This window comes from Nelumbo lutea, chromosome 6 (genome assembly GCF_056320005.1).
Source record: "Nelumbo lutea isolate HS-2025 chromosome 6, American lotus-T2T, whole genome shotgun sequence".
Lineage (NCBI taxonomy): Eukaryota > Viridiplantae > Streptophyta > Magnoliopsida > Proteales > Nelumbonaceae > Nelumbo > Nelumbo lutea.
The window spans coordinates 8994205-9021534 of NC_142689.1; the positions used below are offsets into that span (position 1 = coordinate 8994205).

The 27330-nt window shown below is 36.6% G+C and overlaps 2 protein-coding genes across 2 annotated transcripts; both read right to left on the reverse strand.

Annotated features, from left to right (window-relative positions):
* Nucleotides 1-314: 314 nt before the first annotated feature.
* On the reverse strand, nucleotides 315-16491 carry LOC148847196 (uncharacterized). The gene is made up of 10 exons (XM_088951078.1): nucleotides 15761-16491; nucleotides 13316-13501; nucleotides 13053-13175; nucleotides 12006-12040; nucleotides 11710-11878; nucleotides 4787-9382; nucleotides 4561-4686; nucleotides 4244-4380; nucleotides 3886-4135; nucleotides 315-1237 (listed from the first exon to the last, which is right to left on the reverse strand). The coding sequence occupies exons 1-9, from the start codon at nucleotides 15848-15850 to the stop codon at nucleotides 3907-3909; spliced, it is 5691 nt and encodes a 1896-aa protein (XP_088807204.1). The 5' UTR covers nucleotides 15851-16491; the 3' UTR covers nucleotides 315-1237; nucleotides 3886-3906.
* Nucleotides 16492-20030: 3539 nt separating this feature from the next.
* On the reverse strand, nucleotides 20031-25677 carry LOC148847197 (O-methyltransferase family protein). The gene is made up of 3 exons (XM_088949492.1): nucleotides 24679-25677; nucleotides 24512-24576; nucleotides 20031-20477 (listed from the first exon to the last, which is right to left on the reverse strand). Exons 1-3 carry the CDS (start codon nucleotides 25376-25378, stop codon nucleotides 20178-20180), a joined length of 1065 nt encoding a protein of 354 aa, XP_088805618.1. The 5' UTR covers nucleotides 25379-25677; the 3' UTR covers nucleotides 20031-20177.
* Between the last annotated feature and the right edge of the window lie 1653 nt (nucleotides 25678-27330).

Sequence of the window (27330 nt, forward strand, 5' to 3'; positions counted from 1 at the left end):
TAGAATAGAACAGAGCATGGCTAATTGGCATTTGTTATTGAAACGTATGGCTTTCTACTTGTAAGTTTGAGCTTGACGGTGGACGATCTTTTTGTTATGAGTCAAAACTCGTGATTTGTTGAGAGTTGGGGGGGCTGAAATCCATCATTCATTAACTTGCTTAACTTAATGGACACAACAGCATTCACAGAGATGTCGCCGTTAGAGGAGCAGCAGCAGCATGAGAAAGGGGATTTGATGCCTGTGGATTCAGGGAAAAAGAAAAAGAAAACCAATGGTTATACTTCTGTTGGGATTCAAAATAGTGCATGGAATGAATATAATCCCACGTTGGAAAGAGTGGCCCATTCTAAGCTCTTGGGTTGGTTGTAAAGTGATATCCATCTCTTGTGTAATCATCTTTTACAAGTAACAGTTGTATGCTATTACATTCTAAGGGGAACCGATCCGGTGGCAAGCCATTTGGAACAGCATCATCTCGAAAAGTCGCCCCAAGAAACATACTAGTTTCTACGGACACTGCACAAGATCAACAGCTCGACCTATTTGGAATTGGAACCGATGGGTTTCATGTTGACAGAACCAAGAATCCAGTTTTAGACAATCGGGCTGAATAGCAACAACCTGATATGGGTTCTCTAAGTGATGAATGCGATTGGATGTTGATTTCAGGTCAAAATAACTCGATGCTTTTCTCTAGTGAAGACTTCCGCCAGGCCCCAGGAGTAGGCATCAGAGGGAGCTCTATCTTCAACGCAGTTTTCTCATTGGAAGTTCCCATCTTACAGCCATGCATCCCAACTATTTCTTCTTCTTCTTCTTCTTCTTCTTCTTCTTCTTCTTCCATTGGAGGGTATAGACAACTTATAACTTTTATAAGCCTAAGCAACTATGACTTGAGAAAGATTTTACATGCTGTACTTGCCAATAGTGTCCAATCACATAACTCCTAGAGAAAACTCGGAGGAAAATGAGCATGGGCAACTTTTGTAGTATGGACTATGGAGTGCACTTCAATCCAGTATGGTACCAAAAATCGTATATACTCCTGCAGTTAAACTTTCACCTAGTGCTATCCAAGGTTACAAACTTATAACCATCCAAAAGAAGTTATGCATATATAGTTAGCATACTGGTCAGGTTTTGGCTTAACCAATCTCCCAGAAAGAATCCATTCAGATCCTCTGCATTTTTTGGCAGGTGTTCTGCAGCTTCACTAGATCGCCTCATGGTACCACTGCAATAGAAAGTAGTTGTCTTTTTAGCTAGCTGCCGAACAACTGAAAAAGTACAAGGGAACTCAACGGCAGCTACAATTTTTTGGCAGGTGAGGGCACTATATGTGAGGCTAAACCCAAGGAATTCCTTGTCAAATGGATGGTTCACTTTTGCCTCATAAGTTCTCGTCCTTTTTTATGAATCAATATTTTATTGTCAATTATTTACTAGCATGCAATTACATCTAAGAACTTATTAATTTATTATTCAAATTCTTAAGAGGTTACTTGAAATATGATTATATAAACTATGTATCAGATTTAATAATAATTTGAATTCCATACAGATTGTGTAAAAATATCCCTTGTCATGATTGATACCAATGTAAAAATCTAAGTTTGTAATAATTGGTTGTAGAAAAATAATTTGAATAAATCTGGTCAGCCTTGTAACTACCTACAATGCTTTTAGATCTTTAGTATAAACTGTTAAATTTTAAAATCTAAATCTAGAAATTTTAATTGACAAATTTCATACTTTCAGAATTCTTATTAGCATAAATAATTACCAAGCGTGAGAATGCTAATTCAAGCCTGATAACAGCCACTTTGTGCCAAAAGTAGCTGGACCAACAATTGGGTAAAGGCCTTAAATAGTTGCCAAGAAATGATGAATATTATAAAAATAAAAAGAACAAAGTTTGTCATTTTTAAAACAGAAAAAACTTGAATAAGACTTGCCATGCAAAATTCTTATAAATGAAAAAACAATGTCTACTTAAATCTAAATATAATTATATAAAGTTAATTAAATTATTAAAGATCCAATAAAATTGAATTTTAGCATACATGTTCCAATTAGAGAGTTCCTAACCAACAATTCTTAGTGTATCATCCAAAGGATGTAATTGTTAGCATCTTAAGTTTCTAACTTCCTAGAATGTACTAGTAAATTTATTTTAAAGACCTTTTCTTCTTAAATCTTCTCATACAAGTTGGTTTTAATTTCATGATAATAAACTCTTCCTTTTAAGATTCTTACTTGTTGTTTTTCCTCTTTAGTCGGTTTGAAATATGCCGAGGGTCTGATGAAGATAATACCATTTGAGCAAGGTTGCTCTATAGATGGGTTTATTAGGCTTTGTAAATGGTGACTTCCAAGCCCTACATTAATTGATCCTGTTCAAACCTTGATTACTTTTACCAAAAAAAAACCTTGATTATTGACATCATTATCATCTCTTTCATTGTTATTTTTGATAATGTTAATAGTTCCTGGTATTACCACAGAGAAAAAGAATAACCAAATCTAACAAATTATAACTCCTAAGAAAAAGGAATTCAGTTACAAGCCTACTTGATGGTAGCTAATCCTAGCTTTTCCTAACCTGCTATGGAATTGACACATGTTCTCTTTATATTTTACAAAGATTTTCCACATATAGTTTACAATCTAGGAAAGACTGATCTCACCTGCCTTCAGGACTAGGTGCTTTTACATGATCCAGATTTAATCCATTTTAACCCATTGACACCATTAGACACATCTATGTCCATCATATAATGCTAATTGAGATTATCAGGAAATAGAGCTTCAAAAAGAAATTGCATCTCATATATAAAGAATCCATCAAGTAGAAAGGAAAGAATTGGTTAGGGAGCTGGATTGAATAAAGGTGGAGCTCCTTGGAGTTTTGGGTGGCTTCAGGATAGGCCCTATGGGATCGTCTGACCATCTTGTTGTAAAGATATGGTGGGTAGGATGTAATGTTTTTATTGGAAAACGTCTTGGAGGTTAGGTTTTTAAGGGTTATTGTTTTGTTGACTTTCATTGGGGAAGTGAGTGAGTGTTTTGTTGGGGCCTGTAATGTTGGTAGAGTTAGGGATTTAGAGATTTCTACTGTTCCTTTTTTATGCTATTTTTGGGGTGTTGTATTGGAGTGGATATTGTTTGAGTTGTGGCAGTGTAGAATGGGTGTTTTTTGTTGGCAGTGCCTTATCACCTGCGATTGTATCATTTTTTCCTTTTTCTTAATGAAGTTTTTTATTTTTCTATAAAAAAAATTAAAATAAAGTTAGACAGAGCAGGTCAATCACTTGCCCAGATTCATCTAAGCATTCTCCACCTCCAGTGAAATGCTGGTCAGGACCATGAGATAGGTGTTGTCTTAGCCAGTGCAAATAAATAATTAAAACTTGGCATCAGTAGGATCTGAGCTGGTTCAAATCACATTATTCTTGGCATCCATCTCAAAAGGATATCACTATCCACCAGAACTATGTCATTTCTAAACTAGTGCTTCTACTACATGGAGCTAATTTGAGCTTCGATTAGCACAAGCAGCTGATAGAAAACCCTCTACTTACCTACTCCTTGCTAATTCTCTGCATACACAAGTCACAAGTTCTTGGGCCCTGATTTCCATAATTCTTGCTTGGATTGATTGAATGTTGAGTTACCTATAAGCATTGACCTTGGATTTCCTTTTATTGCTCTAATTACGTACAATCATGTTTAGTAGCCTAACTTTCTTTTCTCTATTCCTTTTTACAAGCACTCCTCCCTTGGTTAATGATTTTGTATTCAGAAATACATTATTTTCTTTCAAATATGAAAGAGGATTAAAAATTTGGAAAAAAAAACTGAATATTGGAGAAAGAAAAGTACCCTGCTAAAGCAGCAGATTCATCAGAACCACCTCCTCCCACTCCTTTGTGGCTGTGCCTTGAGCTTCAATACAAGCTCCTCACGCTCAGCTTCTACCTCAGCATATTTGATGCTCATCTCAGAGTACCTCTCATGCATTTCTTTCAACTCTGCCTCTAGGGATGATATCTTGTCATTGTATCCTTCTTTTGTAAAATCTTCAGTGGCCTCAGTATCACCTGAATGTTCATTTTCCTCCTCAGCTAATAACCTGGTTGACATAATAAATAGGAAACTTATCAGCTATGTTGCACAACGGGGTAAATTCTAACGAACCAAATATAGGTGGTCAGTTAAGTTGGAAAATATTTGCACTTACCTCTTAAGTTGTTCTTTATACATATTATTTGCTTCCAAAGCCTCAGAAAGTTCAATCTCAAGAGCCTGAATCCTTACTGTGGGATCAACTCTTGTACCTTGAGGACTTCTAATATGATTAGAATTAAGGTTATCACCCTGGAACCAAAATAAGAGAGGGAGCGTTCAAATGTATTGAATAGAAAAAGACAGATCGTCCATGACTAAACCACTGTTGCAATAGCCAGTGGTATATTATGCCACTAAAAGTTCGAAAGACCAGGAAGGCATGTAATGACTATCAAGGAAGAAAAAAAAAAATATATGAATATTTATAACCTCTCCCAAGTGTTGGACAGCATCTAGGTTTGGTTGATCTTGTGGAATCTCTCCTATTTGATCAATCTCTACAGATGACCTCTCTTGGTTTTCTCTCTGTTGGTGGGCATTCTTCTCCATTCCTTCCTGTCACCATAATGCCTGAAGTTAAACACCAGATTCTGATGTACGTTTGAATAAAATTTTTAAATAAATCTAAAGTAAAAAAAATACATCAAAGAGTAACCTCTGAAAATTTCAGTTCTTCATGTATCATAAATTTGGCATTAGATTCAGGAAATCCAGACAGATCTTTATTGCTGGACACACTTTGAAACCGGTTTTCTTCTCTCTTTAGCTTCAATTCCTGCTCAAGGACTTGAGCTCTCTTTAAGTACTCATCTTTCTCCTCCTCAAGGTGTTGTATTTTCCGCTGAAATTGACTATTGGTTCTTTTAATTCTGCTAAGCTCAATTTTTATCCCAGCATCCTGAGCAAATAATGCTTCTTTTGCAGTTAGATCACCCTCCAGTCGCAGAACCTTTTCTTCCAGGGCAACTTTGCTGCGTCTGCAATCTTCAAATTCAGACATGGCCTTCTGCAAACTAGAAACTTTCTCAAGCAATGGTCCTCTCTCTGCTTTCAATTCTTCACAGTCTCCAGACAGTAACTGCATCAAAGTTTCAAGTTTTTCCTTCTCAAACTTAGTTTCATTAAGTGAGCTCTTAAGAGACAAAACTAAATTCTGAAGTTCTGCTGTCTTCTTCTGTTTAATTTTCAAGGTAGTAATTTCTTCGAATAGGTGTTGCCTTTCATACTCAGAATCTGCAAGTCTTTGCTCGAGACCAGTCACAGTGCTTTTGAATCTCTCTCCACTAGATTTGGTAGCCTCCAACAATCTCTTCAGTTTTTCATTGCCAGATATTAGTAATTCATGGTTTTTCTTGGAAGCAGCAAGTTCATCAACCAAGACTTGTACCTTCATATTAGTTTTTACTTTGAGGGCATCTAGTTCATTCTCGGACAACTTCACTTTAGCTTGGGCCTCTTGAAGAGAACTTTCTAATTTTGATTTATCTGCACGTAAAGATATTACTTCAAGCACTGCATCTGAAGCTATTCTCTCCCTTTCATCATCAGGTGCTAATAACTGCTCAGCGAGGTGTGCTACCTCTCTTTGGAGGTTCTCAACTTCAGCAGTCTTTTCCAAATACTTTTGTTTTAATAAGTTTTTCTCCAGAATAAGTTTCTCTTTGTGCTCCTTGTTTTCCTGAAGGAGAGCATCCAGTTTTAAAGTTAGGAAATATTCTTTCAAGGAAACGTCTTCTTGCATTGAAGAAAAATTTTCCTGTAAAGCTTCAACTTTTCTGGAGCAATCAGAGAAATGCATTTTTGATTCGAACAATTTGGACTCCAACTGAATGCAGCGCTTGTGCAATTCCAGCTTTTGATTCCTTAACTCTCCATTCAACTTTTGAAGAGAACTACATTCTTCAATGAGACTTTCTGCAGTAGCCTGCAATTTTGGATTTGCTTTTTTTAGATATTCACATTCTTCTTGAGCTTCTGACCACCGTTTTTGCATGTCCTGTAACTTTTGTTTTAGATCCACTTTTTGAGTCTCCATCTGAATTTCCAATCTTCTGATCTCATCCTGGAGACCACTGGAAACAGATTTTGAATTTTCTAGTTCCAATCGACTGGACTCCTTATCATCTGTCAAATACCTTAACTGAGCTTCCAAGCCAGATATGCGTTCTAATAACTGTACATTCTCTTCTTCTAGATAATTTATATGGACCTCCAGTTCTTGTTTTGCACTTTCTAGCTCTGAACATTTCCATTCAAGAGTCTTATTGGCAGAAACATGAGAAGATACAGTGCTGCCAAGAACCACCAAATCATGTCGTACATTATCCAAACACTTCAATAAAATATCGTTTTCCCTAAGTAAAATTTCTGCGTACTCCTCCAATTCACGTTTTTCTTTTTGAAGAGCAGAAACCTTAAGTTCTAACTCTGTTTGAGAACGCCTTAGATCATTGATCTCTTCTACCTTTAATGACAAACTGGCTGCAAGCTCCTCTACTTCATACTGCCTTGATACAAGTTCCTTGCTCAGATCTGCAATGTCCTCTTCCAATCCCATCTCCAATTTCTCATATTCTTCCAAGCTTTGACATGATTCAGACAACTTTGCATCCCTCTCCCTGATTTCTACTTCTTTATGATGAAGTGCATTTTTACATTCTGTAATATTTTCTTCCAATAATTTATTTAGCATAACAAATTTTCTTATAATAGCCTCACCTTGCTCTTTCAGATTAGTTATAGCTATACTGTTCAATGCCATCATACCATCAAGATCATCTTCACATTCAGTATCTACATGAGAATAAGTCTTATACCATGGCTTCTTTACATGAGTTAAGGCCAGCTGAAGCTGATTAGTTAGTTTGGAGAATATATTTGAGATTTCTATGCAAATATTTGAGTCAATATATTCAGATCTAGCACAATCAACAATGTACTGGTCCTCTTTGTCAGTTTTTCTACCTTCAGACCTCTCCAAACGTTGTTGCAGTGCAGTAATTTCCAAATCCCTCTCTTGTACTTCAACTTGGCTTTTGTGAAGTTGGGCATCAAGAGTAGAAGCTTTATCCTTGAAGATTTGTAGCTGAAGTTCCAGTTCAGTATACTTGTTCTCAAGATCTATCAGTTCAGCTTGTAAGTTGGTGGCAACTTCTTCAGGGAACATCTCTTCCTGTAGCTCATTTTCCAATTGGCATATTTGGGATTCAGAGTTTCTGACTTCAGGCTCAGATATACCGATAAAAATGTTGGAATCATCCAAAGAAGCACCTCCTGATGGAAGACCCTTTTTTGATTCATTGAGCATAAGTACAAGATTCAGGTTTTCATCTGTAAGCTCATTGAAGTCTCTCTCTAGTTCATCAATTTTTGCTTTCAAGGATTCAATTTCTTTAGTAAGATCAGGATCATCTCGATGGTCCAGCCCTATTTTTTCATCATTGGGATTACCAGATACCATTGCTTCTAAGTTGGTGATTTGTTCTTCTTTCATGGATAGCATATGTCTCCATTCAGCCTCGATATCCGATACAGCTTGGTTCCTCAGGCTCCGCTCATCCTCAATTACCTTGTTTCTTTCCTCCATGGTTTTCTCTAGTAACTGGATGGTATTTTGCAAGTTCTCTTGTGATTCCTGCAACTCCTTGAGCTGGAGAACCAAGTTAGACTTTTTCCCATCTACCATTTCATTCAAATTTCTACTTATGTTTCCAGCATCACCATCTTCAGAATCAGAATCAGAAAAGGCATTTCTTGTTTTCTCGAGTCTATGAAGTGCTGAAAGATCATCTATCTCCAATCTTTGTTTCTCTATTGTTTCTTCTAGTTCCTGAAGAATAGAAACAAGCTCGATATTTGATTCTTGAGTTTTCTTTAGTTGTAGAGCCAAATTTGCATTTGATTCTTTCTGAAATTTTATCTCATCCTCCAATTCCTTCTGAATATGGCTCATATCTTCTGCCTTAAGTTTTGAATACTCAGTTGCTGTTCCTTTGTCTGTCATTTCCTTCACCAATATTTTAAGTTGTTCAATTTCCTGTTTCAACCCATCACGTTCAGTGCATGCTGCTGAAAGCTCCATATCAAGATCTGCCTTATGTCTTGACTGGTCAGAAAATTCTTTCTTCAATGATTGCAGATCAAGCATTAATTTCTGATCATTCTTTTCCCACATCCTTGCTTCTGCACAGAGTTCATCAATTGTTTCTTCTGAAGATTCAAGAAAGTCTTTGGAAGCACCAACTTCTAAGCATTCCTTTCCCACATCCAATATAGCTTGGTTCCTCAGGCTCCGCTCAACCTCAATTACCTTGTTTTTTTCCTCCAGGGTTTTCTCCAGTAACTTAATGGTATTTTGTAAACTCTCTTGTGATTCCTGCAATTCCTTCAGCTGGAGAACCAAGTTAGACTTTTCGTCTATCATTTCTTGCAAACTTCTACTTCTAGCATCACCATCTTCAGAATTAGAATCGGAAGAGGCATTTCTTGTTTTCTTGAGCAAAGATCTTGTTGTTGAATTTAACTCCCCGGTGTCATTATTTATACAGTTATAGCTATGAAGTTCTGAAAGATTATCTATCTCCAATCTTTGTTTCTCTATTGTTTCTTCTAGTTCCTGAAGAATAGAAACAAGCTCAATATTTGATTCTTGAGTTTTCTTTAGTTGTAGAGCCAAATTTGCATTTGATTCTTTCTGAAATTTTATCTCATTCTCCAATTCCTTCTGAATATGGCTCATACCTTCTGCTTTTAGTTTTGAATCCTCAGTTTCTGTTCCTTTGTCTGTCATTTCCTTCACTAATATTTTAAGTTGTTCAATTTCCTGTTTCAACTCATCACGTTCGGTGCATGCTTCCGAAAGCTCCATATCAAGATCTGCCTGGTATCTTGACTGGTCAGAAAATTCTTTCTTCAATGATTCCAGATCAAGCATTAACTTCCGAGCATTCCTTTCCCACATCCTTGCTTCTGCACGGAGCTCATTAATTGTTTCTTCTGAAGCTTCAAGCAAGCCTTTGGTGGCTGAATCTGAAGCCCTTGAATCAAATGATAAAAGATCAGATTGAGAATTATCAGAAATAGGAGATACACCACGAGGCAAACTACTTTGGGAACCAGTTGAATCTTTTATTTCAGTTGGATCATATGCATCGCCACTCAAGTTGTTTCCAGGGGAAATGTCCATCTTGTCTGTGGAACTATTGGCTGAGTCAGAACTATGGTGTGACCCTGATGCTGAGAAACTTGGGTCCTGTGGTAATAAAAGTAGAGAGCAAAATTATGTGATTTTCCAGGAAAGAAATGCTAATCAGTACAACAAAAGCAGAAAAATTAAAAAAATAAAATTGCATATGTAATTTGCCTACAGAGAAAAACCTCTTGGATGTAAGAAATCTCAGTAAAAGTGTAATATGAAGAAAGCTATAAAACTACAGAAGCATCAAGGGCCTGTCTGACAATATTACCTCAGATGCACCTATCCAAACTCATCCTATAGGTAGTAAAGAGATAAGATACACTGTATCGCATTACACTACAAATAAGCAAGAATGAAATCTGGTTGAGATTCTATTGTGGATGGATGAATAATGTATTTAGAATTAAATATGTTAATTTCCATATTTTGTAGGATACTACAATTATTGTTAATTTCCATTTATAAACACATATTTTCTCATTGTAATTGTGTGATTCAAGCATACTATTAATAAAATTTTGAGTTAATTTGACTTTTCTTTTTCTCTTAGATTAGTTCAAGTATTTTCTCTTATGTACACATAACAGAGTTCTCACTTTTCACTCTTCTTTCTCAATCCTGCGGAAGTTGCAAGTGCAAAATAAATACATGGTAAATCCTGTCTTTATTGATTGTCATCAATCAAGCTGGTTACTTCGTTGGTGGAACACTCGACTGGACCAGTTAATTTGTTGGTGACAAGAAGAAATGTCAGCAACTTGTGGCAAGTTAGTTTCCACAAGGGTTCATGGTTGTGTAGAAAGTCTAGAAATGTCAGCAACTTGTAGCGAGAAGAAAGTTGTTAACATCTGCAGCTTGGATGCTAGGAATGGACCTTTCTTTTCTTTTTTTGAGGAAGAAAAGTAATGAATTTATTAATGAACAGGAAACCAAAAAGACAAACCCTGTACAATAAATTGCTGTACAGAGGGAATATAAAAAGCTGTTCAAAAAACATTTAAGCAATCAGACCCTGACTGTTTATAAAAATATTTTCAAAATAAAAAAAAAGTATTTGTACTCTTTCCTCTAAACATTCTGTGACCCGCCAACCAAGATATCATCTTCCCCAAAATTCTTTTTGTAACTACTTGGAACTGACTTTGTTTTCAAAAATCCTAGTGTTTCTTTCTTTCCATAAAGACCAAAAAACTGCAGCAGGCAACATTCCCCATGCAACTTTCCCTTGCTTACTCAGCCCTCTCAAGTACCACCCTCTTAAGAATGGACTTTTCTTTCACCGGAGAGATCTATTTTGCTCTTATTTTCTGTTCTCATTGTCATTGGTTTCTTCAGCATTGGCTTCATTGGTTAGATACAGTGATTCTTTGGATCACCATGTGCTTGAGTGTGGAAGATAGAGAGTAAAGAGATGAGATACACCATATCTAATCACACTATAAATAAAGAAGAAAATTTATTTGAGATTGTATTAGCTGGATAATGATTGCATTTAGAATTAAATATGTAATTTTCCATATTTTGTAGGGTAGCATTACCAGTTAGCTTCAATTTAGAATAGGTTTCCGTATTGAACCTTACTATGTCCTTTAAGCACACATATACTCTCTTTAATTGTCCAATTCAAGCATATTATCAAAAAAGAAAAAGATTTTATTTAAATTCAGAAGAGTCGTCCACCCTTACTACTGAGGCATATAAGAACAATTTTTTTTTCCATAACCAACAAATATGGGAACACATTATGATGCATTATATATACCAAAGAGAATTAACAAGAAAGTTTTATAGGCAACACATTTTTTCTCTATCAAACATTTCATTGTATGATAATCAATTCTTTAATTTGCATATATTTATCTTCTTCACAAGAATCCTATCCCAGATATGATCTGAGTGAAAGTCTGAAAGTTGCAAGAGCTTGTCAGGAACGCACATGCTTTTCAACTACTAATGCTATAAACTATGTTGTCCATATAACAAATCAGAATGATAATTCATCATCGTCATCATCATCCAAGTCTTATTCCAGCTATATGGAGTCAGCTAATGAATTAGAATGATAATTACCTTGGAAAATGAATATGTATTCTAGTCTCTTAGACCCTAGTATGCTTCATGCTTCATGATTCAGAACCAAAATAATAGTTTAAGAAATTTAAAATGTTTTTTAGTGGAAAATGTGAGCCAAACCGAAAAAAAACATTTAAAAGGATATTACATTTTATTGATTTTCCCCATTTTACAGGATTAATTATTAATCATGACAAACACGTGACAAATAAGTACACTTTCAATTGCATATAGAAATGCTAAACAAAAAAAGAAAAAAGAAAAAAGAAAAAGAGACAAGTAATTAAGAGTGACAAAGGTAACCACACCCTACTCCCAAGTTCTCCTGGACGAGAGGTGCTACTCAAAAGGTTACTAGAAGTAGATCCAACATTCTTAGCAAATGCATTATCAGACCCATTTGATCGGTTGTCCAAATCATAATAGTCTGCATTCAGATCTTCCAGATGGGAACTTCTTTCTTTCCATTGTTCATCCCTGAAATATAGTTTCCACAATCAAATGAAACGGAGGATAATTAGAATGAAGTAAATAGTTTGCAATATTTTGGACCCAGCCAGCTTGGTTAGTATAATATTTGTATGGTAAAATAAAAGGCAGAAACCTGTCTCTTATTTGTGTGAGGCACTGAATTTTGACCTGAAATTTTCAGACAAGGAAAACATCCATGTTACTAATGAATAACAAGAAATTGCATGCTTTCAAGACAAAAAGAACCAAGTTAGGAGATGATCATGAATTTGTCACTTTTGCCATGATGCAAAGAAATGGATGGGATAATTGGCATTCTACTGATATTGTGAATCATCATCTAGTCCCTCAACCATTGTGAAACTTAGTAAATATTTTATTCCGAAGAACATCAAGAATCTTATGCGAAAGGTGAATACCACAGATTAAAAGGAAAGTTCTATAAAACATTTGTAAGGCCAATTATGCTTTATGGAGCAGAGTGTTGGGCAGTCAAGAAACAAGGGCTGCCCAGTGCATGAGAGGCTCCTGCCAATGTGGGGTGTGGGGAGGGACAGATATATGCAGCCTTACCCCCACAGATACACAGAGAGGCTGTTTCCAAGATTTGAACCCTGGTCACCTAGGCCACAATGGAGAAACCCAACCATTGTGCCAAGACCCACCCTTGCAGTCAAGAAACATGTCCAAAAAATTAGTGGCAGAAATTTATATGTGGAGATGGATGAGTATAAAAAATAGGAAGGATAGGGTCACAAATGAAGTCATTTAAAACATAGGAGTAGTTGAAATAGATGATAAAATGAGAGAAAGTAGACCAAGATATGGTTTGATTACATAAATAGAAGACCTTTGACAGCACCCATAAGAAGTGATCAGTTGCAAGTTGAAGGAGCTAGAAAGGCTAGCGGAAGACCAACAAGGACTTGTTTGAAGCAGTAAGAAATGATTTAAGTGCTAATAATTTAACAATGGATATGACATTAAACAGAATGAAATGCCAAAATAGGATTCATGTAGCCGACCCCATATACTTGGGCTAAGGCTTGGACGATAATGAACATCCACATAATATCTAAATTACTTCCACTTGTAAGCATTTCTTAGTAAAGAATGCATATATAATTACAAAACAAGAAGTTTATGCGTATAATTTAAAAAAAAAGGATTATTGCCTCACTTGTAAAACTGTCCCATAATTGCATTTCTTCAATGGAAATAAAAGAGGAACAGTTGCACTTGAATTCATGTAGCTTGTTAGGTTGAGGATAACCTCTCCAAGAATACCAGATTTGGACGAACCCTAGAGCAAGCATGTTATTCAGATTAGTTAAGTTAAACTTGAGAATAAATCTTCAGTGAGAATAGTGGTGTTTAATGCTTTAGCAAATGGAGTTTTTCAAATACTTAATAATGATAAAAATTTAATAAATAATATCAGACCATGGAAAGCTTAATGAGACATTCTTCAGACTCCTTTGATTCACGTGAAACCCATAAAGATTCTATCAGTGTCTCGGTCCATTGACAAGTTCCATCTCTTACTGCTACTTTGCTTGTCTTGGAAGTTGTTTTCCCAGTTTCCAAAGAAACGACATACACAGAAAGCTTTTCCCATCCTTTTGGTACCTGTGTTAAAGATAATTAAAGTAATCAAAAACAATTCAAGCAGGAAAAATTTTCATGGTCTAACACTCTTAATAAAAATATCAACTGCAAAGACATGTATAGGTCCATAAGGGAGTTTGGAAGCTTAAAAGAAAAATTAAGCGCCCAAAATATGTAGACTTCTGTAAAATTATTGTTTCACTTAGAAGTCTATGATGATTTCAACTCCACAAGGGAGAGTCCTTGTTGGTGTAGGCACTATGACAGTGTTGAAGCTACTTTTCAATTTCAATTAAGTCTATACCCTTTCAGGTTTTCACTTTCTTCTTAGAAACATAACAAGAATTACAACTAATTTATAATAAATTCACAACCTGAAGACAATATGGAGGTTCACACCAAAATATGAGAATACAGATGATAAAAACATGAATAGCCATTATAACACTTGGGACTCTTCTTGCACAAAAACAAATTTCAGTCCAGAGAGAATGCTCCATGCTTTACTGAGGTGCTTATTGCTTGACATCTTGAGACAATAGTGCCAAGGTCTAACATGCTGATCAATATAAATTGGGCTAACCTCTCTAGTCAGCCATGTTTTACTTATGTAAACCATTTTTAGTCTTCACTTTTTTTCTTATCAAAGGTGATACATTGTTTGAGCACTTGTTTTTAAAAAGGTAATTTATCAAAGGATAATTACACTATGGGCCTTGAAGCACCCAAGATGTATTTAAGACTATACAAGCATTGCTAGCAAGATAAAAAATACATTCATTGTTGGAGCACGCATCAAACATTTAAAATTGATTATGATGGAATTGGACATCTATACTGGAAAAGCATCAGAATAATTACAACACCTATCTAAAAGAGAAATTTCATGGAGAAAAAAATTTCCCAGTCCTTCATGAAAAAGACTGAGCAGATGGATTTAGATAACCAAACAGTAACTTGATATTCTCAAAACAAATCAAATATTGTTTTCTCAATATAGGATCTACTAGACTTCTATTTGATCCTTCCATTGCACAGAAGTGAAGTTCCTAGTTGGCCATTTCAGTCTATACTTACATGTATGCTTCAAAACTAAGCACCCTAACAATGTTGGGGACTCATGACAATGAAATCCACTTGCATTGATTTGAGTTTATATATACTGGTTCAGTGGTACATGCAAATGTGTGTGTAAGATAAGTGAAAAAACAAATGGACTAAAATTTTGTGATGGTCTTATTGACGTGAGGCCAAGTCAAATATTAGCATTGTACAATAAAGGTCATTTGATTTGTTTTTCAAAAGTTGCATCTTTATTTATATGAAATCAATAATAGTTATTAGTGATAAAATTTAAAAAAATTAAATCATATCTGCTGAGCCACCTCATATCTGCTTTGGTTTTTGGCACTTGAATCTATAACCATGTCAAAATGTTTTTTGGTGTAATTTGATGTTAGTTACATCAATTTAAGTCTATATGCTAGCTTCTTTTCTAATGTTCATTAGTAATATCTACAGACTTCTAGGGCAATCAACACTTCACTAGAATCCCCCTACCCCCCCCCCCCCCCCCAAAAAAAAAAAAAAACAAAAAAAACAAAAAAAAAACAAAACAAAAGAATAAATAAGAAAACCTATAGAGGTTATTAGTGTACTTGATACAATTAGTTTGCACGTAAAAAAAACTTTCAAGCTCAATTAGGAAGAACTGCTTTAATCAAACTTATCTGTCAAATGAGATTTGTCTCATTTGACGGTGAATCACAACAATCAGTCCTGGAAACTAAGCTGCAATTTCTTTCTTCCATTGTCCCACAGTTACTTATGATTCTGAAATTGGGAATTTAATGCCTTCCTATTCATGAGAAACCAGATACCCTCAACAAACTATGGGAATAAGTCTCACAATTGCAGAGCATGCTAAAGTGTTGTCCTCTATGCTTAATTGATTCTAAAGAACTTATAATGCCTAAGAGTTGGGTTGCATGAGAAACCGGATGCCCTAAAAAAACTTTGGGACTGGAAGGATGCTCAAGTGTTGTTCTCAATGCTGAATTTATTCCAAACTTATAATGCCTAAGAGTTGGATTACATGGAAATAAAACAAAAAAAAAAAAAAAAAATTTAGTAAAGAAAAAGAAAGGAAGAAAATGATGTTTCTGTTTGTATCACAACAGTTGTGCATTCATAACAACAGCATTCAAGCAAAATAATTTGGAGTTGTTATGGAAACACTAGAGAGAGAGAGAGAGAGAGAAAGAGAGGTGTTTTGAGTACCTGAAGTGCCTGAAAATTAGAGAATCTGAAATCTATTCTCTTCCCTGACCCTGACCCTGATTTAGACTTGTGCTTGTGCAGCTTGAACATCCTTCTTTCTCCCTTCAAATTCTCCAAAATCTCATTTCATCCCTTCAAACAACACAACCATTGCAACCACAATCACCTCCAATTCCATCACCACCCCATATTCACACAGAGCATTAACTGGTCATAGTTAAGATATTGGGCGTTTTATTGTGGTGTCAGAGAAAACCAGACGAGAATATTAATGGGCGGGACGTCGTCGTTCTGACTGTCAGCTATGGAGGAATAACACCATTAACGTAGTTTAGAAGTGGGTACAGGTCTCAGGACTCCGGACGGAATTTAATTAATTTTTTAAAAAGATCGCAGCGCCGGTGCAACAAATCAGCGTCCAGACAAGGGGAGCCCACAGACATCCATGATCCATTTCGTTCGTTATTTTCGTTACTCTCTCTCTCTCTCTCTCTCTTCACTAATTAATTATTCTGATATCTATCGTTCCTTCATTTCGCGAATAATAAATCCCGTTGATGTGCCCACCAGGTCCACCACCACCGCGCCTCCTCCTCCTCCGCCACTCCCAACCGTTTCTCCTCCGTCGACGTTCTCTCCCTCCAATCGGATCTCCCTATCACATCTCTCTTTGCTAACGTGCGCCCGAAACATACCATGTATCAGATTGGGTAAAAGTACAATGCTTACCCAACTTCTCTGATTAGTTTAGGATGATTAATTACAGAGATGAGAGATGAGAGATCCTCCCTCTACTTTCGAAGCTTTTGACACTTTACTACTGTTTTTCACACTTTGTCCCCCCCTACTTTCATATCACGCCACGTGTCATCAAAATCTTTCTAAAAAAACCTTTATTTTCTATCATAAGATCTCTACCATTGATATGTTGTGACTTCAAGATCTGGACCATCAAATTGCCATTAAATTCATCTCAACCATTCAATTAGCAAATCAACGGATTAAATTGATCTCAACCATCCAAGTGATACAAACATTTTAACTTAAATAATGGGCTGAAAGTCTGAAACCTCCCCCTGAAGTTTCTCGCTATTGCTGATATAGACTCTATTTGTTAAGAATCTTCTTCTAAAAAAAGCATATAAATGTCCAAAATATCTATGCACTTACTTTTTAATAAAAATGTTTGTTTTCCAATTTTTCTTTTCATATGAATTACTATCTCAAACCCTTTCAATCTCTTTTTTGAAATTGGTTTATTTTTTAAATTTACCTTTCATATCAATCACTCAAAGGTAAAATTGCAATTTTAAATTCCCTTTGTTTTTATTTTTAATTGTTCATAAAGTTTGTATTATTTTTTTCAAAAAACCAGCCTCAATAGTCACATAGATATTTTGGACATTTTCATACCTTGGGAGGTGATTACAATTACTAAAGTTCAAGGGAGGTTTCAACATTAAATTAATATAGGTCATTTAAACAAGGTATCAAATCAATTCAAAAATCAAGATTAACAATTGATTAATCAGATCTATCCAAATGATGTAACAATTTAAACTAACGATTTGATCTGTCAAAGTGGCACCATCATCATCATCATCATCGGTCCAACCTTATTAGGGTCATTCCCCTATTTGAGGGAATGGCCATTCCCTAATGAAATTCCATTCCTACTGATTTCAATTCCCATTTTCATTCCTTTCTGAATTAAACAAACTATGAGAATGGACCATTTTATTTCTAATTCCAACTCCGACTGCAAACCAAACGGACCATTAATATTATATCCATTGTATTGTTGTGAACAGACACGACTCCCAACTTTCATATGGGATTCATATTACACGAAAACCCTTGGCTAAACTATATCGCTTAACCAAAAACAACATTGACGTTTGGAACTGGGAAGTACAATCTTGATTGATCATCATCCTTCATCCATCATCCATCCATCCAATGGGTGGGTGTTGGGCCTGGGCCACACTGACATGGGGCCCATCAGCAGTTTGGGAGAAAGTTTACTTTCCTCTTCGAGGAGTCCTTGTTGTAATTGAATGAAGAAGATGGGAGTCATCTGACAAAGTCTATCAAATCACGAGTCTTTGAAAAAGAAAAGTATTCTTTGTGGCTGAGCTTCTCTTTTAGTCCCTTTGTGGGTATGATTTCAATAAAATGGTGCCGTATGTATAGGGGTGTGAATTGGACTGTATTTGGTCCAATTCGATCCAGTTTAATATGAATCTATTATAAATGGATCAGGTTTAATTTAATCCAATGAATATTTTGAATTAATTTAGATTGGACTAATTTAATTTTTGGATAGTCTAATCCGTTCAAATTTATTTTAATTTAGATTAATTTCAATTCAAATGCAATTTATTGACATATATTTTTATCTTATATCAATAGATTAGATATTTATTTAATCCAATTCAATCTATATAAATTTGTTACAGATGAACCAAATCTAATCTAATCTAATAAATATTTTAGACCAGAATAATTCAATCTAATATATCTTATATCTTATTGGTCCAATCCGTTCAAATTAATTTTGGACTGGACGGAATCCGATCCAAAACGGTTCCATTGACACCCTTACGTATGTATGCTAATTAATACGAGAATGGTGAAGGGTGGACAGTGGAGTAAAATGAATGAAAAGGTACATTAAATTATGAGGATTGGGTGCGGGACAGATGGGTCGTACCGGATCCGGTACACGTTTTTTCTGGGTGGTGGACCCGATACACGTGATACGTCCTTAATTGGGTATCAATGACCCTACATGCAGTCAGAATACACCCTTTGCAGGAACCACTGATTAGTTAATGCAGGTCATGGTATGTTATATGGGGGGCAGTACTTGGCATCTATCATCGGGTGGAAGCGGCCAAATTAATGAATTATGAACCCTAATTCCTAAAATCTATATTTTAAATCCTTAAACCCTAAATTTATTAATTCTAAAATCTAAACTTTAAACCCATTAATCCTAAACTCTAAAATCTAAATCTTAAAAATTTAAACTCTAGAAAACCCTTAAACCCTAACCTGAATCTTGTATAAAATGATTTTAATTAGATGCATGTCCTCCGACCGGATAGAAATCAAGTATTTTCTGTTTTATGGACCCCACCAAATATAGTTGAACGGGTGAACCAGAGAGACCATGGTCCAGTGAGCTTTCCAGTTTTCTGTCCAATTTGAGTCTGACAACACTGGCTGGTGCAACTTCTATGTAGGTAATTGAAGAAGCAATTGATGCAGTGAATATAAAGCTTCAACCTACCAGCAATAAGATGTTAAGAAGTGAAATTGACAGTATCCCACCATTCATTCCTCTTACAGTTCTTTCTAACTACACCTTGAATGGCAGTAAATATTGAATGCCTCTTCCTCATCCCACATCAGACTGAGATCATTTTTTCCACAAATTTGATTAAAGTTACTAATTGAGATTTACAAGTCATTTTCAGTTTAAATTTGAACATGTTAGTAGTGGATGACCCAATAGCTGAGATGGTCATTCGACGTCTCTCCAAAAATGGAGGTATAAGATCAATCCTGCCAAACTGTAGGCTCTCCATGGTAAGTCAATGGACCTTAGTTCACTCTGCTGGGTTCTCACCCCTCAACCCCCCAATAAAGCGCAATTAGATCGGAATGTTGTATTCTAATTAAATGGAAGATCAGAATTCATGTAGCCCATGGCACAACGTTGTAAGCACTTTCAATAAGCATTTGAAAATTTTTTTGACACCTGTCCCTTAAATACCCAGTATTTGTTCCAGCTATCTAGGGACTGGGTCTTGAGAGGGCTAGACTAGGTATGGTCTTAACCTTTGGCATTTCTGGCGCAAAGTGATTGCCCTCTGGTTTGAATCAGTCCAAGATTTTACCATGATTTAATGATTTATCAACACAGTCCTAATAGTTCACTAGAGCTGTAAATGGGTCGGGCTTACCTAACAAAACTGAACCTAACCAAATCAATTATACTGGGTCTGCTTCTATAAACTATAATTGGTCCGTTCTGGTTTTGCCATTTCTATCTCGGTTATAATTGTTGGGTTGGGAGAGGTTTTAGCTCTCCCAAACCGATTATAAATGTTTAATATAATAAACAATGTTTCATGGTTTTATCATAGGCACCTATATGCCTCTGTGATGATTTCTTCAATCTTCTCAAGGCTAGTTCCTAAAACTATAGCCACTTTAATTTATGAATAAATCTCAACCTGGTATCCCAAGAATCTCCTCCACAGACACAAAATTAGTTCATACATTATTTGCCTTGAGAATGTAATCTGCATAAATTCATATATAACCAGCTAGAGCCAATATTATCTCTACCTGAGGAAATTAGAGCAAATGAAAACCAAATAAAGCTAAGCTACAATGCTTTTCATTTTCACTTCTGAAATTCCAAGACGGTGTAGAACTGATCAATATAGAATGCTCGGAAATGGGGAAAGCCAGAGGCTAGACCCAACAGCTTAAATTCTTCTTCGGTCCGATGTTTACCCTTAGCTCTGTAGATAGCCATGACAAAGATGTCACCTTCCAGCAGCGCTCGAGTCCTATGGCTTCTGTCTGATTCCTTCGGCAGCACTGGTTCGCAAGCAATCATCTTTCCTCCTGGAGGGAGGGCTTCATAACAGTTTCTCATTATCAACTTGCATTCATCATCCGTCCATGTTGTCAACACCCACTGTTACAAGACATGAACACATAAATCATAAGAACCTTACTAAAGTTTGTGTTTAGGCACGGTATCGAACTTCTGTAACCCTACGCCCTTCGTGAGGATTTGACATGCACCCTCCTGTCCTTAGGCCTGTCAATGATGCCTGTCTCGGTTTGACATTTAAACCAATTATTCACTGAAAATACTATAAAAATGCTGAAAATAAGAACCCATTTGGGAGGGCTTCAGCTTCCGTTGAGCTGCTAGGAAGAAGTTGCTTTAGTTAAACAACTCGTCAAAAGTTGCTACCATATGCATAAATCATGTTTGATAAAATAATAACATGTTCAATGGCTGAGCAAATCAGTAAATTGACAGAAAAACGATATTGTTGCTAATTTTGAAATGGTTTGGGTTCGTATTTTGAAATCATTTGTTGCTGCCTGTTGATTGGCAGGTATGTGTGGGGACTGTTCTTCTCTTCATACTTGCGGTTGAATATGTGTGATAGCAATAGGGTTTGGTGCTGAACCCTATAACAGCAAGTGTTCAGCAAAAGTTATTTAATTGTGGTGTGGTGTGTTGTGTAGTGATTAATGAGTGCTGAATAGTCCAGGGTGATTCTTGTAGTTGATTTTTTTTTTTTTTTACCTTCAATGACTTTCGATTGATTCACAATAGGGGACCTTCAATTGAAGCCCTTGAGGCACATCTCACCAAGAACTTCTGTACTTGTGTGTAATAAATTATAATTCATGGAAGATGTTCCCAATATATGAGGGGTGTGCCTGTGAGGTCAGTGTGAGGTGCGATCTATGAGGAGCACATCCCAATTCCTCCCGGCACTAAATTGAGAAATCAAGTGTATGGAAGCAACATTTTTTTCTGTTTCAAGATACATAGGTATGAACAGGGATTACGTACAAAAAAAAAAAAACATTTCTCCGGCAAGAAACCTCGAAAAATGACATATATACATACATATATATATTAAAACAAACGGTCAAGAAATTTTCTCCCTTTTTTGAATTTTTTATTTTTTTATTCCATGTCATTTTTGAAACAACCAATGAGATGCACTTTCCCATAACCTAAATAATCACTTCTCCTAAAATTTCTCCTAAACCATCTCCCACACTTTCTCCAAAATTATCTCTAATTCCTATTTATCTCCAAAATTATCTCTAATTTACTAGTGAGTTTATTATAAAATATGAATAATTATTAATTATTTAAAAAGTTGAAAATATAAAACAATTGTATACTCTTATGTGATTCTATTAGGGACATTTACTAGAACACATCTTATAATTTTACATATTTGCTTAAACCTACCTTATAGTTTTTATTTTATTAAAATATCCCGTATATTTTATAACTTATTTACTTAATCAACTTTTCATTAAGGAGTGCTTGTTTTGCCATTAGGCCCATTATTTTTTTATTCCAAAAATACTCTTAACACTTTTTTATATAGAAAACAAAATTAGCCAAATATAGCCAGTGGTTGTCTGTGTCTTATTAAGGACAAGAATGATATTTTTATTTCTAGTTTCTTTTGATTAAATTTATTTAAATGAACATTAGGGTCAAAACTATCATTTTCCACTATCATCTAATGGAAGCGTTACAAATTATAAGTGGTGTTTTAGTAAAATGCTAACTATAGGGTAGATTTTTGTAAATCCATAAAACTATAAAATGTATTTTAGTAAATAACCCTTTCTATTATTTAACTTTCGCTTAATAAATCCCATGCATCACACAGGTCCCCGCTAGTTTTTTTAATTAAAAACAACTCTCACAGAAAGCAGGTAAAAAAGTTGAGAATTATATATATAAAAGCAATAACACCTCATCTACATACGAAGTTATAGATAAGGGTTTTTATTGTTCATTGGGTCCTCACAAAATGATGATGCTCACACGTGGTTTTATAGTTGGAATATTTACATGCAAGGGGAATGAATCAAATTCCCAAACTTATATTTTTGGATAAATTACAGATGGATACCTTATACTTTGAGGGTAGTGACACATAGGTACCATGACCTTTCAATTGCAACACTTGAATACTCTGAACTCTCAAAAATAGACACATGGATTCATCCATTAGTATTCCATCAATTAAACATTATATATTGCCAAAACTCCCCTTCTCGTGTATTTTTAGACTACTTTTCCCTTCTAGTTTATAAAACCCCAATTTGTAAACCTTTCTCCATTTTTTCATTTTTTTTCGTAATTCATCCACCTTTGCAGTAGTTGAAGCCTAAGGATGAAAAAAGAAGAAGAAAAGGTTTACAAATTGGGGTTTATACACTAGAAGGACAAAACGACTTGAAAACATTGTTTTGAAAACCGGATTGGCCCAGATGGTCGAACCATTTGGCCCAAGAACCAGTCCAGTCACTGGTTTCTGTTTTGGCCTTGAACCATTATTTTGCAAAATTCGTTGAAATGGTTAGAGAACCACTGACCCAAGCGGTTAAACCACTAAACCGTTCAACCTAGTTAATGGTTCATGATTTAATAAAATATTTAATTTTTTTAATTTATTTTAAGTATCATTAACAAAGAAAAAATGTGATGTAGAGATGGGGGAGAAATGATCTCAGTCTTGGGACCGAGAGATCTCATATCAGAGAGAGAGAGAGAGAGAGAGAGAGAGAGAGAGAGAGGGGGGTTGTGGAGAAACGTTGCCGTTGCTTTCTGTCGCCACCAGGCCACCACCGTTGTCACTACCACCGGTGAACATCTTCATTGAGCATCTCCTCCTTCTTCTTCCTTCCTTTATTCTTTCTTTCTTTCCCTTTCTTTTTTTTTTTTTTTTTTTTTCATTTCCTAGCCAATAGTCACCCCACTTCTCTTTTAATGAGACATACTAGCGGAGGGGGCCCGTAGGGGCTCGCTCATAAATTATTAGGCTCGAGCTCAATTCGAATTAAAGACTTGAGCTCAAGCTCGGGCTTAGCTTGAGTCAAAAGCTCGGAAGTTCAAACTCAGCTACCTTTGATTGCAGGTCTCTCAAGCAGCTGAGGTCTCCCTTAATTGTCGAGGCGCCAAACCGAGGTCTCCCTTAGCTACTGAAGTGTCGAGCTAAGGTTTCCCTAGCAGGCAAGGTGTCGAGCTAAGGTCTACCTTAGTTGACAAGGTGCCCAGTTAAGGTCTCCCTCACTTGTTGAGGTGCTGAGCCGAGATCTCCCTCAGTGACCGAGGTGCCAAGCTGAGATCTCCCTCAGTGGGTCAAGGTGTCGTCTAGTTCAAGACAATTCGATTTAGAAACTTGAAATTGAGCTCAAAAGTTCATGCTTAGCTCGACTACCTTTGATTGCAGGTCCCTGGCAGACGAGATGCCGAGCCGAGAGGTATTCTTGTAATTTAGAGAGAGATGGCGTTCTTATAATTTATAAAAAAAAGAAAGAGAGAGTTGGTAGGAGAGAGAGTGACATTCTTGTAATTTGAAAGAAAAAAAAAACAAGAAAAAAGAAAGAGAGAGAATTGATAGGAGAGAATGGCATTCTTGTAATTAAAAAAAAAACAAAAGAGAAAGATGAAAACTGCTTGACCCAAAATCCGGTGGTTAAAGCGGTTTATTTTCTGGATCGTTTTTAAAAGCTTGTATGAAAATACATGAGAAGAACAATTTTTACATCATGTAATGTTTAACTAACAAAATACTAATGGAGGGACCAAAATGCCTTGAGAGTTCAGAATATTCAATGCTATTGAAAGTTAAAAGTAAGACTGCCGCTGCAGCCAGCAGCCCTTTGGCGATCCTCCAATCGATAACAAACGCATCAGCGGTGGAAATAATTTCAAATAAAGTCCTTTCCTTTTTATTTTATTTCCACAGCTGATGTAGTGATGTGTCCGAGTTTCATTGGGTTGAAAGAGTATGCTGTGACGACGTGTCCTGGCTGAAGAGTTTTAAAGGCTGTGTTTGGTGGTGTTTCACACTCCACCGGCCAATTAGAATTAGAGAAGATCAGAGGAGAATCAAATCAAACCACGCTGGTCGTGAGCAGAGTGGAGTAGAGTGCGGGCAGTGTGCGTACCTTCATAAAGATGGCATCGCCAGCCGGAATCGACTCGAACATATCTCCACCGACGTGTGTCACTCCTGCACAAAACCATACTCGTCACTGTCAGAAGATAAGACGCAGATGCAAAGGCTGAATTTGATAGTTTAATGAAAACAAAAAATGAATATTATATTGCTCACCGGGAATATTTGGGGCTTTTGCCACCACCTCTGGCAGATCGAAATTGATTCCTTCTCGGACATGAGGATGCTTGTGTAGTATCATCCGCAGGCAATCTCCGGCGCTTCCGCCCACATCCACCAGGCGCTCCACCCCTTTGAATCCATTGTAACCTTCCAATATCGCCTTCATAAACGGCACGGATACCCCTGACATGGCCTTCAGCATTAGTTCGTTCATCTCCGATTTGTCTCCATAGTACGAGTACGCCGGTTCACCGTTCGCCTTCACGAACGGTTCCTCTTTCGGGTCCACCACCGCCTCGTGCAGGATGGGCCACGCCTTCATCAGTGCGTCCTGGTGGTGCTGCAGAACGTACGCGGCGTAGGATAGACCCTCCCCATCGGTGACCAAGGTCTTTCCAATCTCGGTCAGGGAGTATTTGCGCTCCGAGGAGCCGTCGGCGATGTGCTCCGAGAAGACATCGTAGGTGGTGAGCATTCGGAGGATGCGCTGCAGATTTTCGGGATCGCCGGTTGGGAGGACACGTGCTAGGATCTCGGAGGCGGAGAGAGGGACGTTGGAACCACTTTGCCAGATGGCGTCGGGGACCTTGAGGCGGACGATGGCGTTGAGAGACATCGGGACGCTGATCATGTTGGCGAGCTCCAGTATGGCCAGCCTGGCGTTGTTTCGGATCTCCGTTGTCTCGTCCGCCATGGCCGTAGAACTCTGCTTCTGAGTTCTCACTTCTTTGGTTTGATAAAGAGGTGAGGGAGTGATACTATGTAACTATCGACCTCTCGTGTCTGTATACCTATCACTGATTTCCTTTTCATCCTACCCCACCGTATTCTACGGTCATCTATCTGGAAGCCCAACGTTATCAACGTTATCGGGTTAGCATAGTTTAGTTCCACCAAATCGGTTGTTTCTTCTCACGTGATTTTTTTTTTTTTTTTTTTTCTTTTTGATCTCATTGGTTTTTTCTTGCATTTATTCAAGTAAATGTCTTTTAAAACCGAGTTCGGATCTCTCGCACTCAAAATCAAGGTTTTTAAAATCGATCTGGAGAACGAACCAGTCAGGGGTCTGGTTCTCGGGTCGAACGGTCTGATTGTTTGAATCGAACAGTTAGTCCCTTCTAACAGAAAAATAAAAAAAAAACGGTTAAAACCGTTGAATGGTTTGAATGATTCAATCATCTAAGTCAACGGTTTATTAATTAAGTCAATATTTTTTGGCCAAAATCCAGTTTTAGCTTGACCGATTCTGAGTTTTTTCGGCCGACCGTTCGGTCCAGTCTGATTTTGAAAACCATGCTGAAAATGGTAAGGGCGGAGGAATGTAGTTTTAACGGGGGTCTGTTTGTCAAATAATTTTTGGAATCTCTTGATTCCTCCAAAATTAAAACTTTACTTTTCCTTCTCTTAAATGACAAATTTCCTACTAAAAATAAATCTATTGCAAGAGGTTGTAGAATAGACCCAACATGTGTATAGTGGGGAAGATGAGAATATTGATCACCTATTTGTTTGAAATAGGTTGGTTGAAATGTTAAGTGTTCTAGTTTAGGTTTCATATGGAAGAATATAAATGAAAAATGTTTTGGTGGTAAGGCTAGTAACTCCCAAATAATCATTAATAGAGCACATTAGGTTACTAGAACAAAATTAAAGAAACCATGTTGAGTAATGAGTCAGTGTTGGCTTGGGTAAGTCTTTGAAGCAAGTTGAATGGCTCAAACCTAAACCTGACTGCATTAAAATAAACTTCGATGCTAAAATGTTTTAATAATGGAAGTTGTGCCATCGGATGCATTGCTAGGAATCATTAGGGCAAAGTTCTTGAAACCAAGGGCCTTAGGATTGGATCAACCACAAACCTTGCTGAAGCAATAAATGTAGCAATCAACTACAAGAACCAACAGATCACCAATTCACCATCAAAGGAAATTCTAAGATTGTCATAAGTTGTCTCAATGGTAGAATCACTCCTCCGTGGGGATTGGAATGCATTATCTAGGAGCATCTCAAGTTTATTGACTTCTTCAACTTGGACATCAATTTCAAGCGTATGTACCGGGAAGCCAATCAAAAGGCTATTGCTGAGGTGTTGGATTCTCTATATCAACACCATACCCATGATAATGAAGGATTTGGTTCTAATTTTACTTTCCCCTTGGTGTTGATAACCCTGTAAAGAGGTATGCAGTCCTTGATGTTTGCTTGAAGGGAAGATGATGCAATCATCATCATATATATGGAATCTATCGAAGCACCACCATTTCCCATCCTACCGATTAGACCTGAACTTTAGTTCTGGATTCTAAGAGAACCTAGGTTTCATTGGAAAACAAAGAAGAATGGGGAAGTCACTATTGTACTTGTTTCCTTCAAACATCGGGAGATCTCACCCCAGCCCTCGTCCTCCATGTCTGAGAATACTTTAGGAGAACGTCTTGTAGTTCTATCTTACCCAAGAATCTCCTGCAATCTGTTAATGGTAGATAGCATCTTTGTTTACTGGAGTTTTCATTTGGAGTCCAAAGGCGGCAAGTCTCAAAAGACTCCCACTCATTTTTTTTTTCACCTTTTCCTTTTAATTAAATTCAAAATAAAAATATAATAATCTAATGGAAATTTTACTATTAGCTCTATAAACGAGGTACC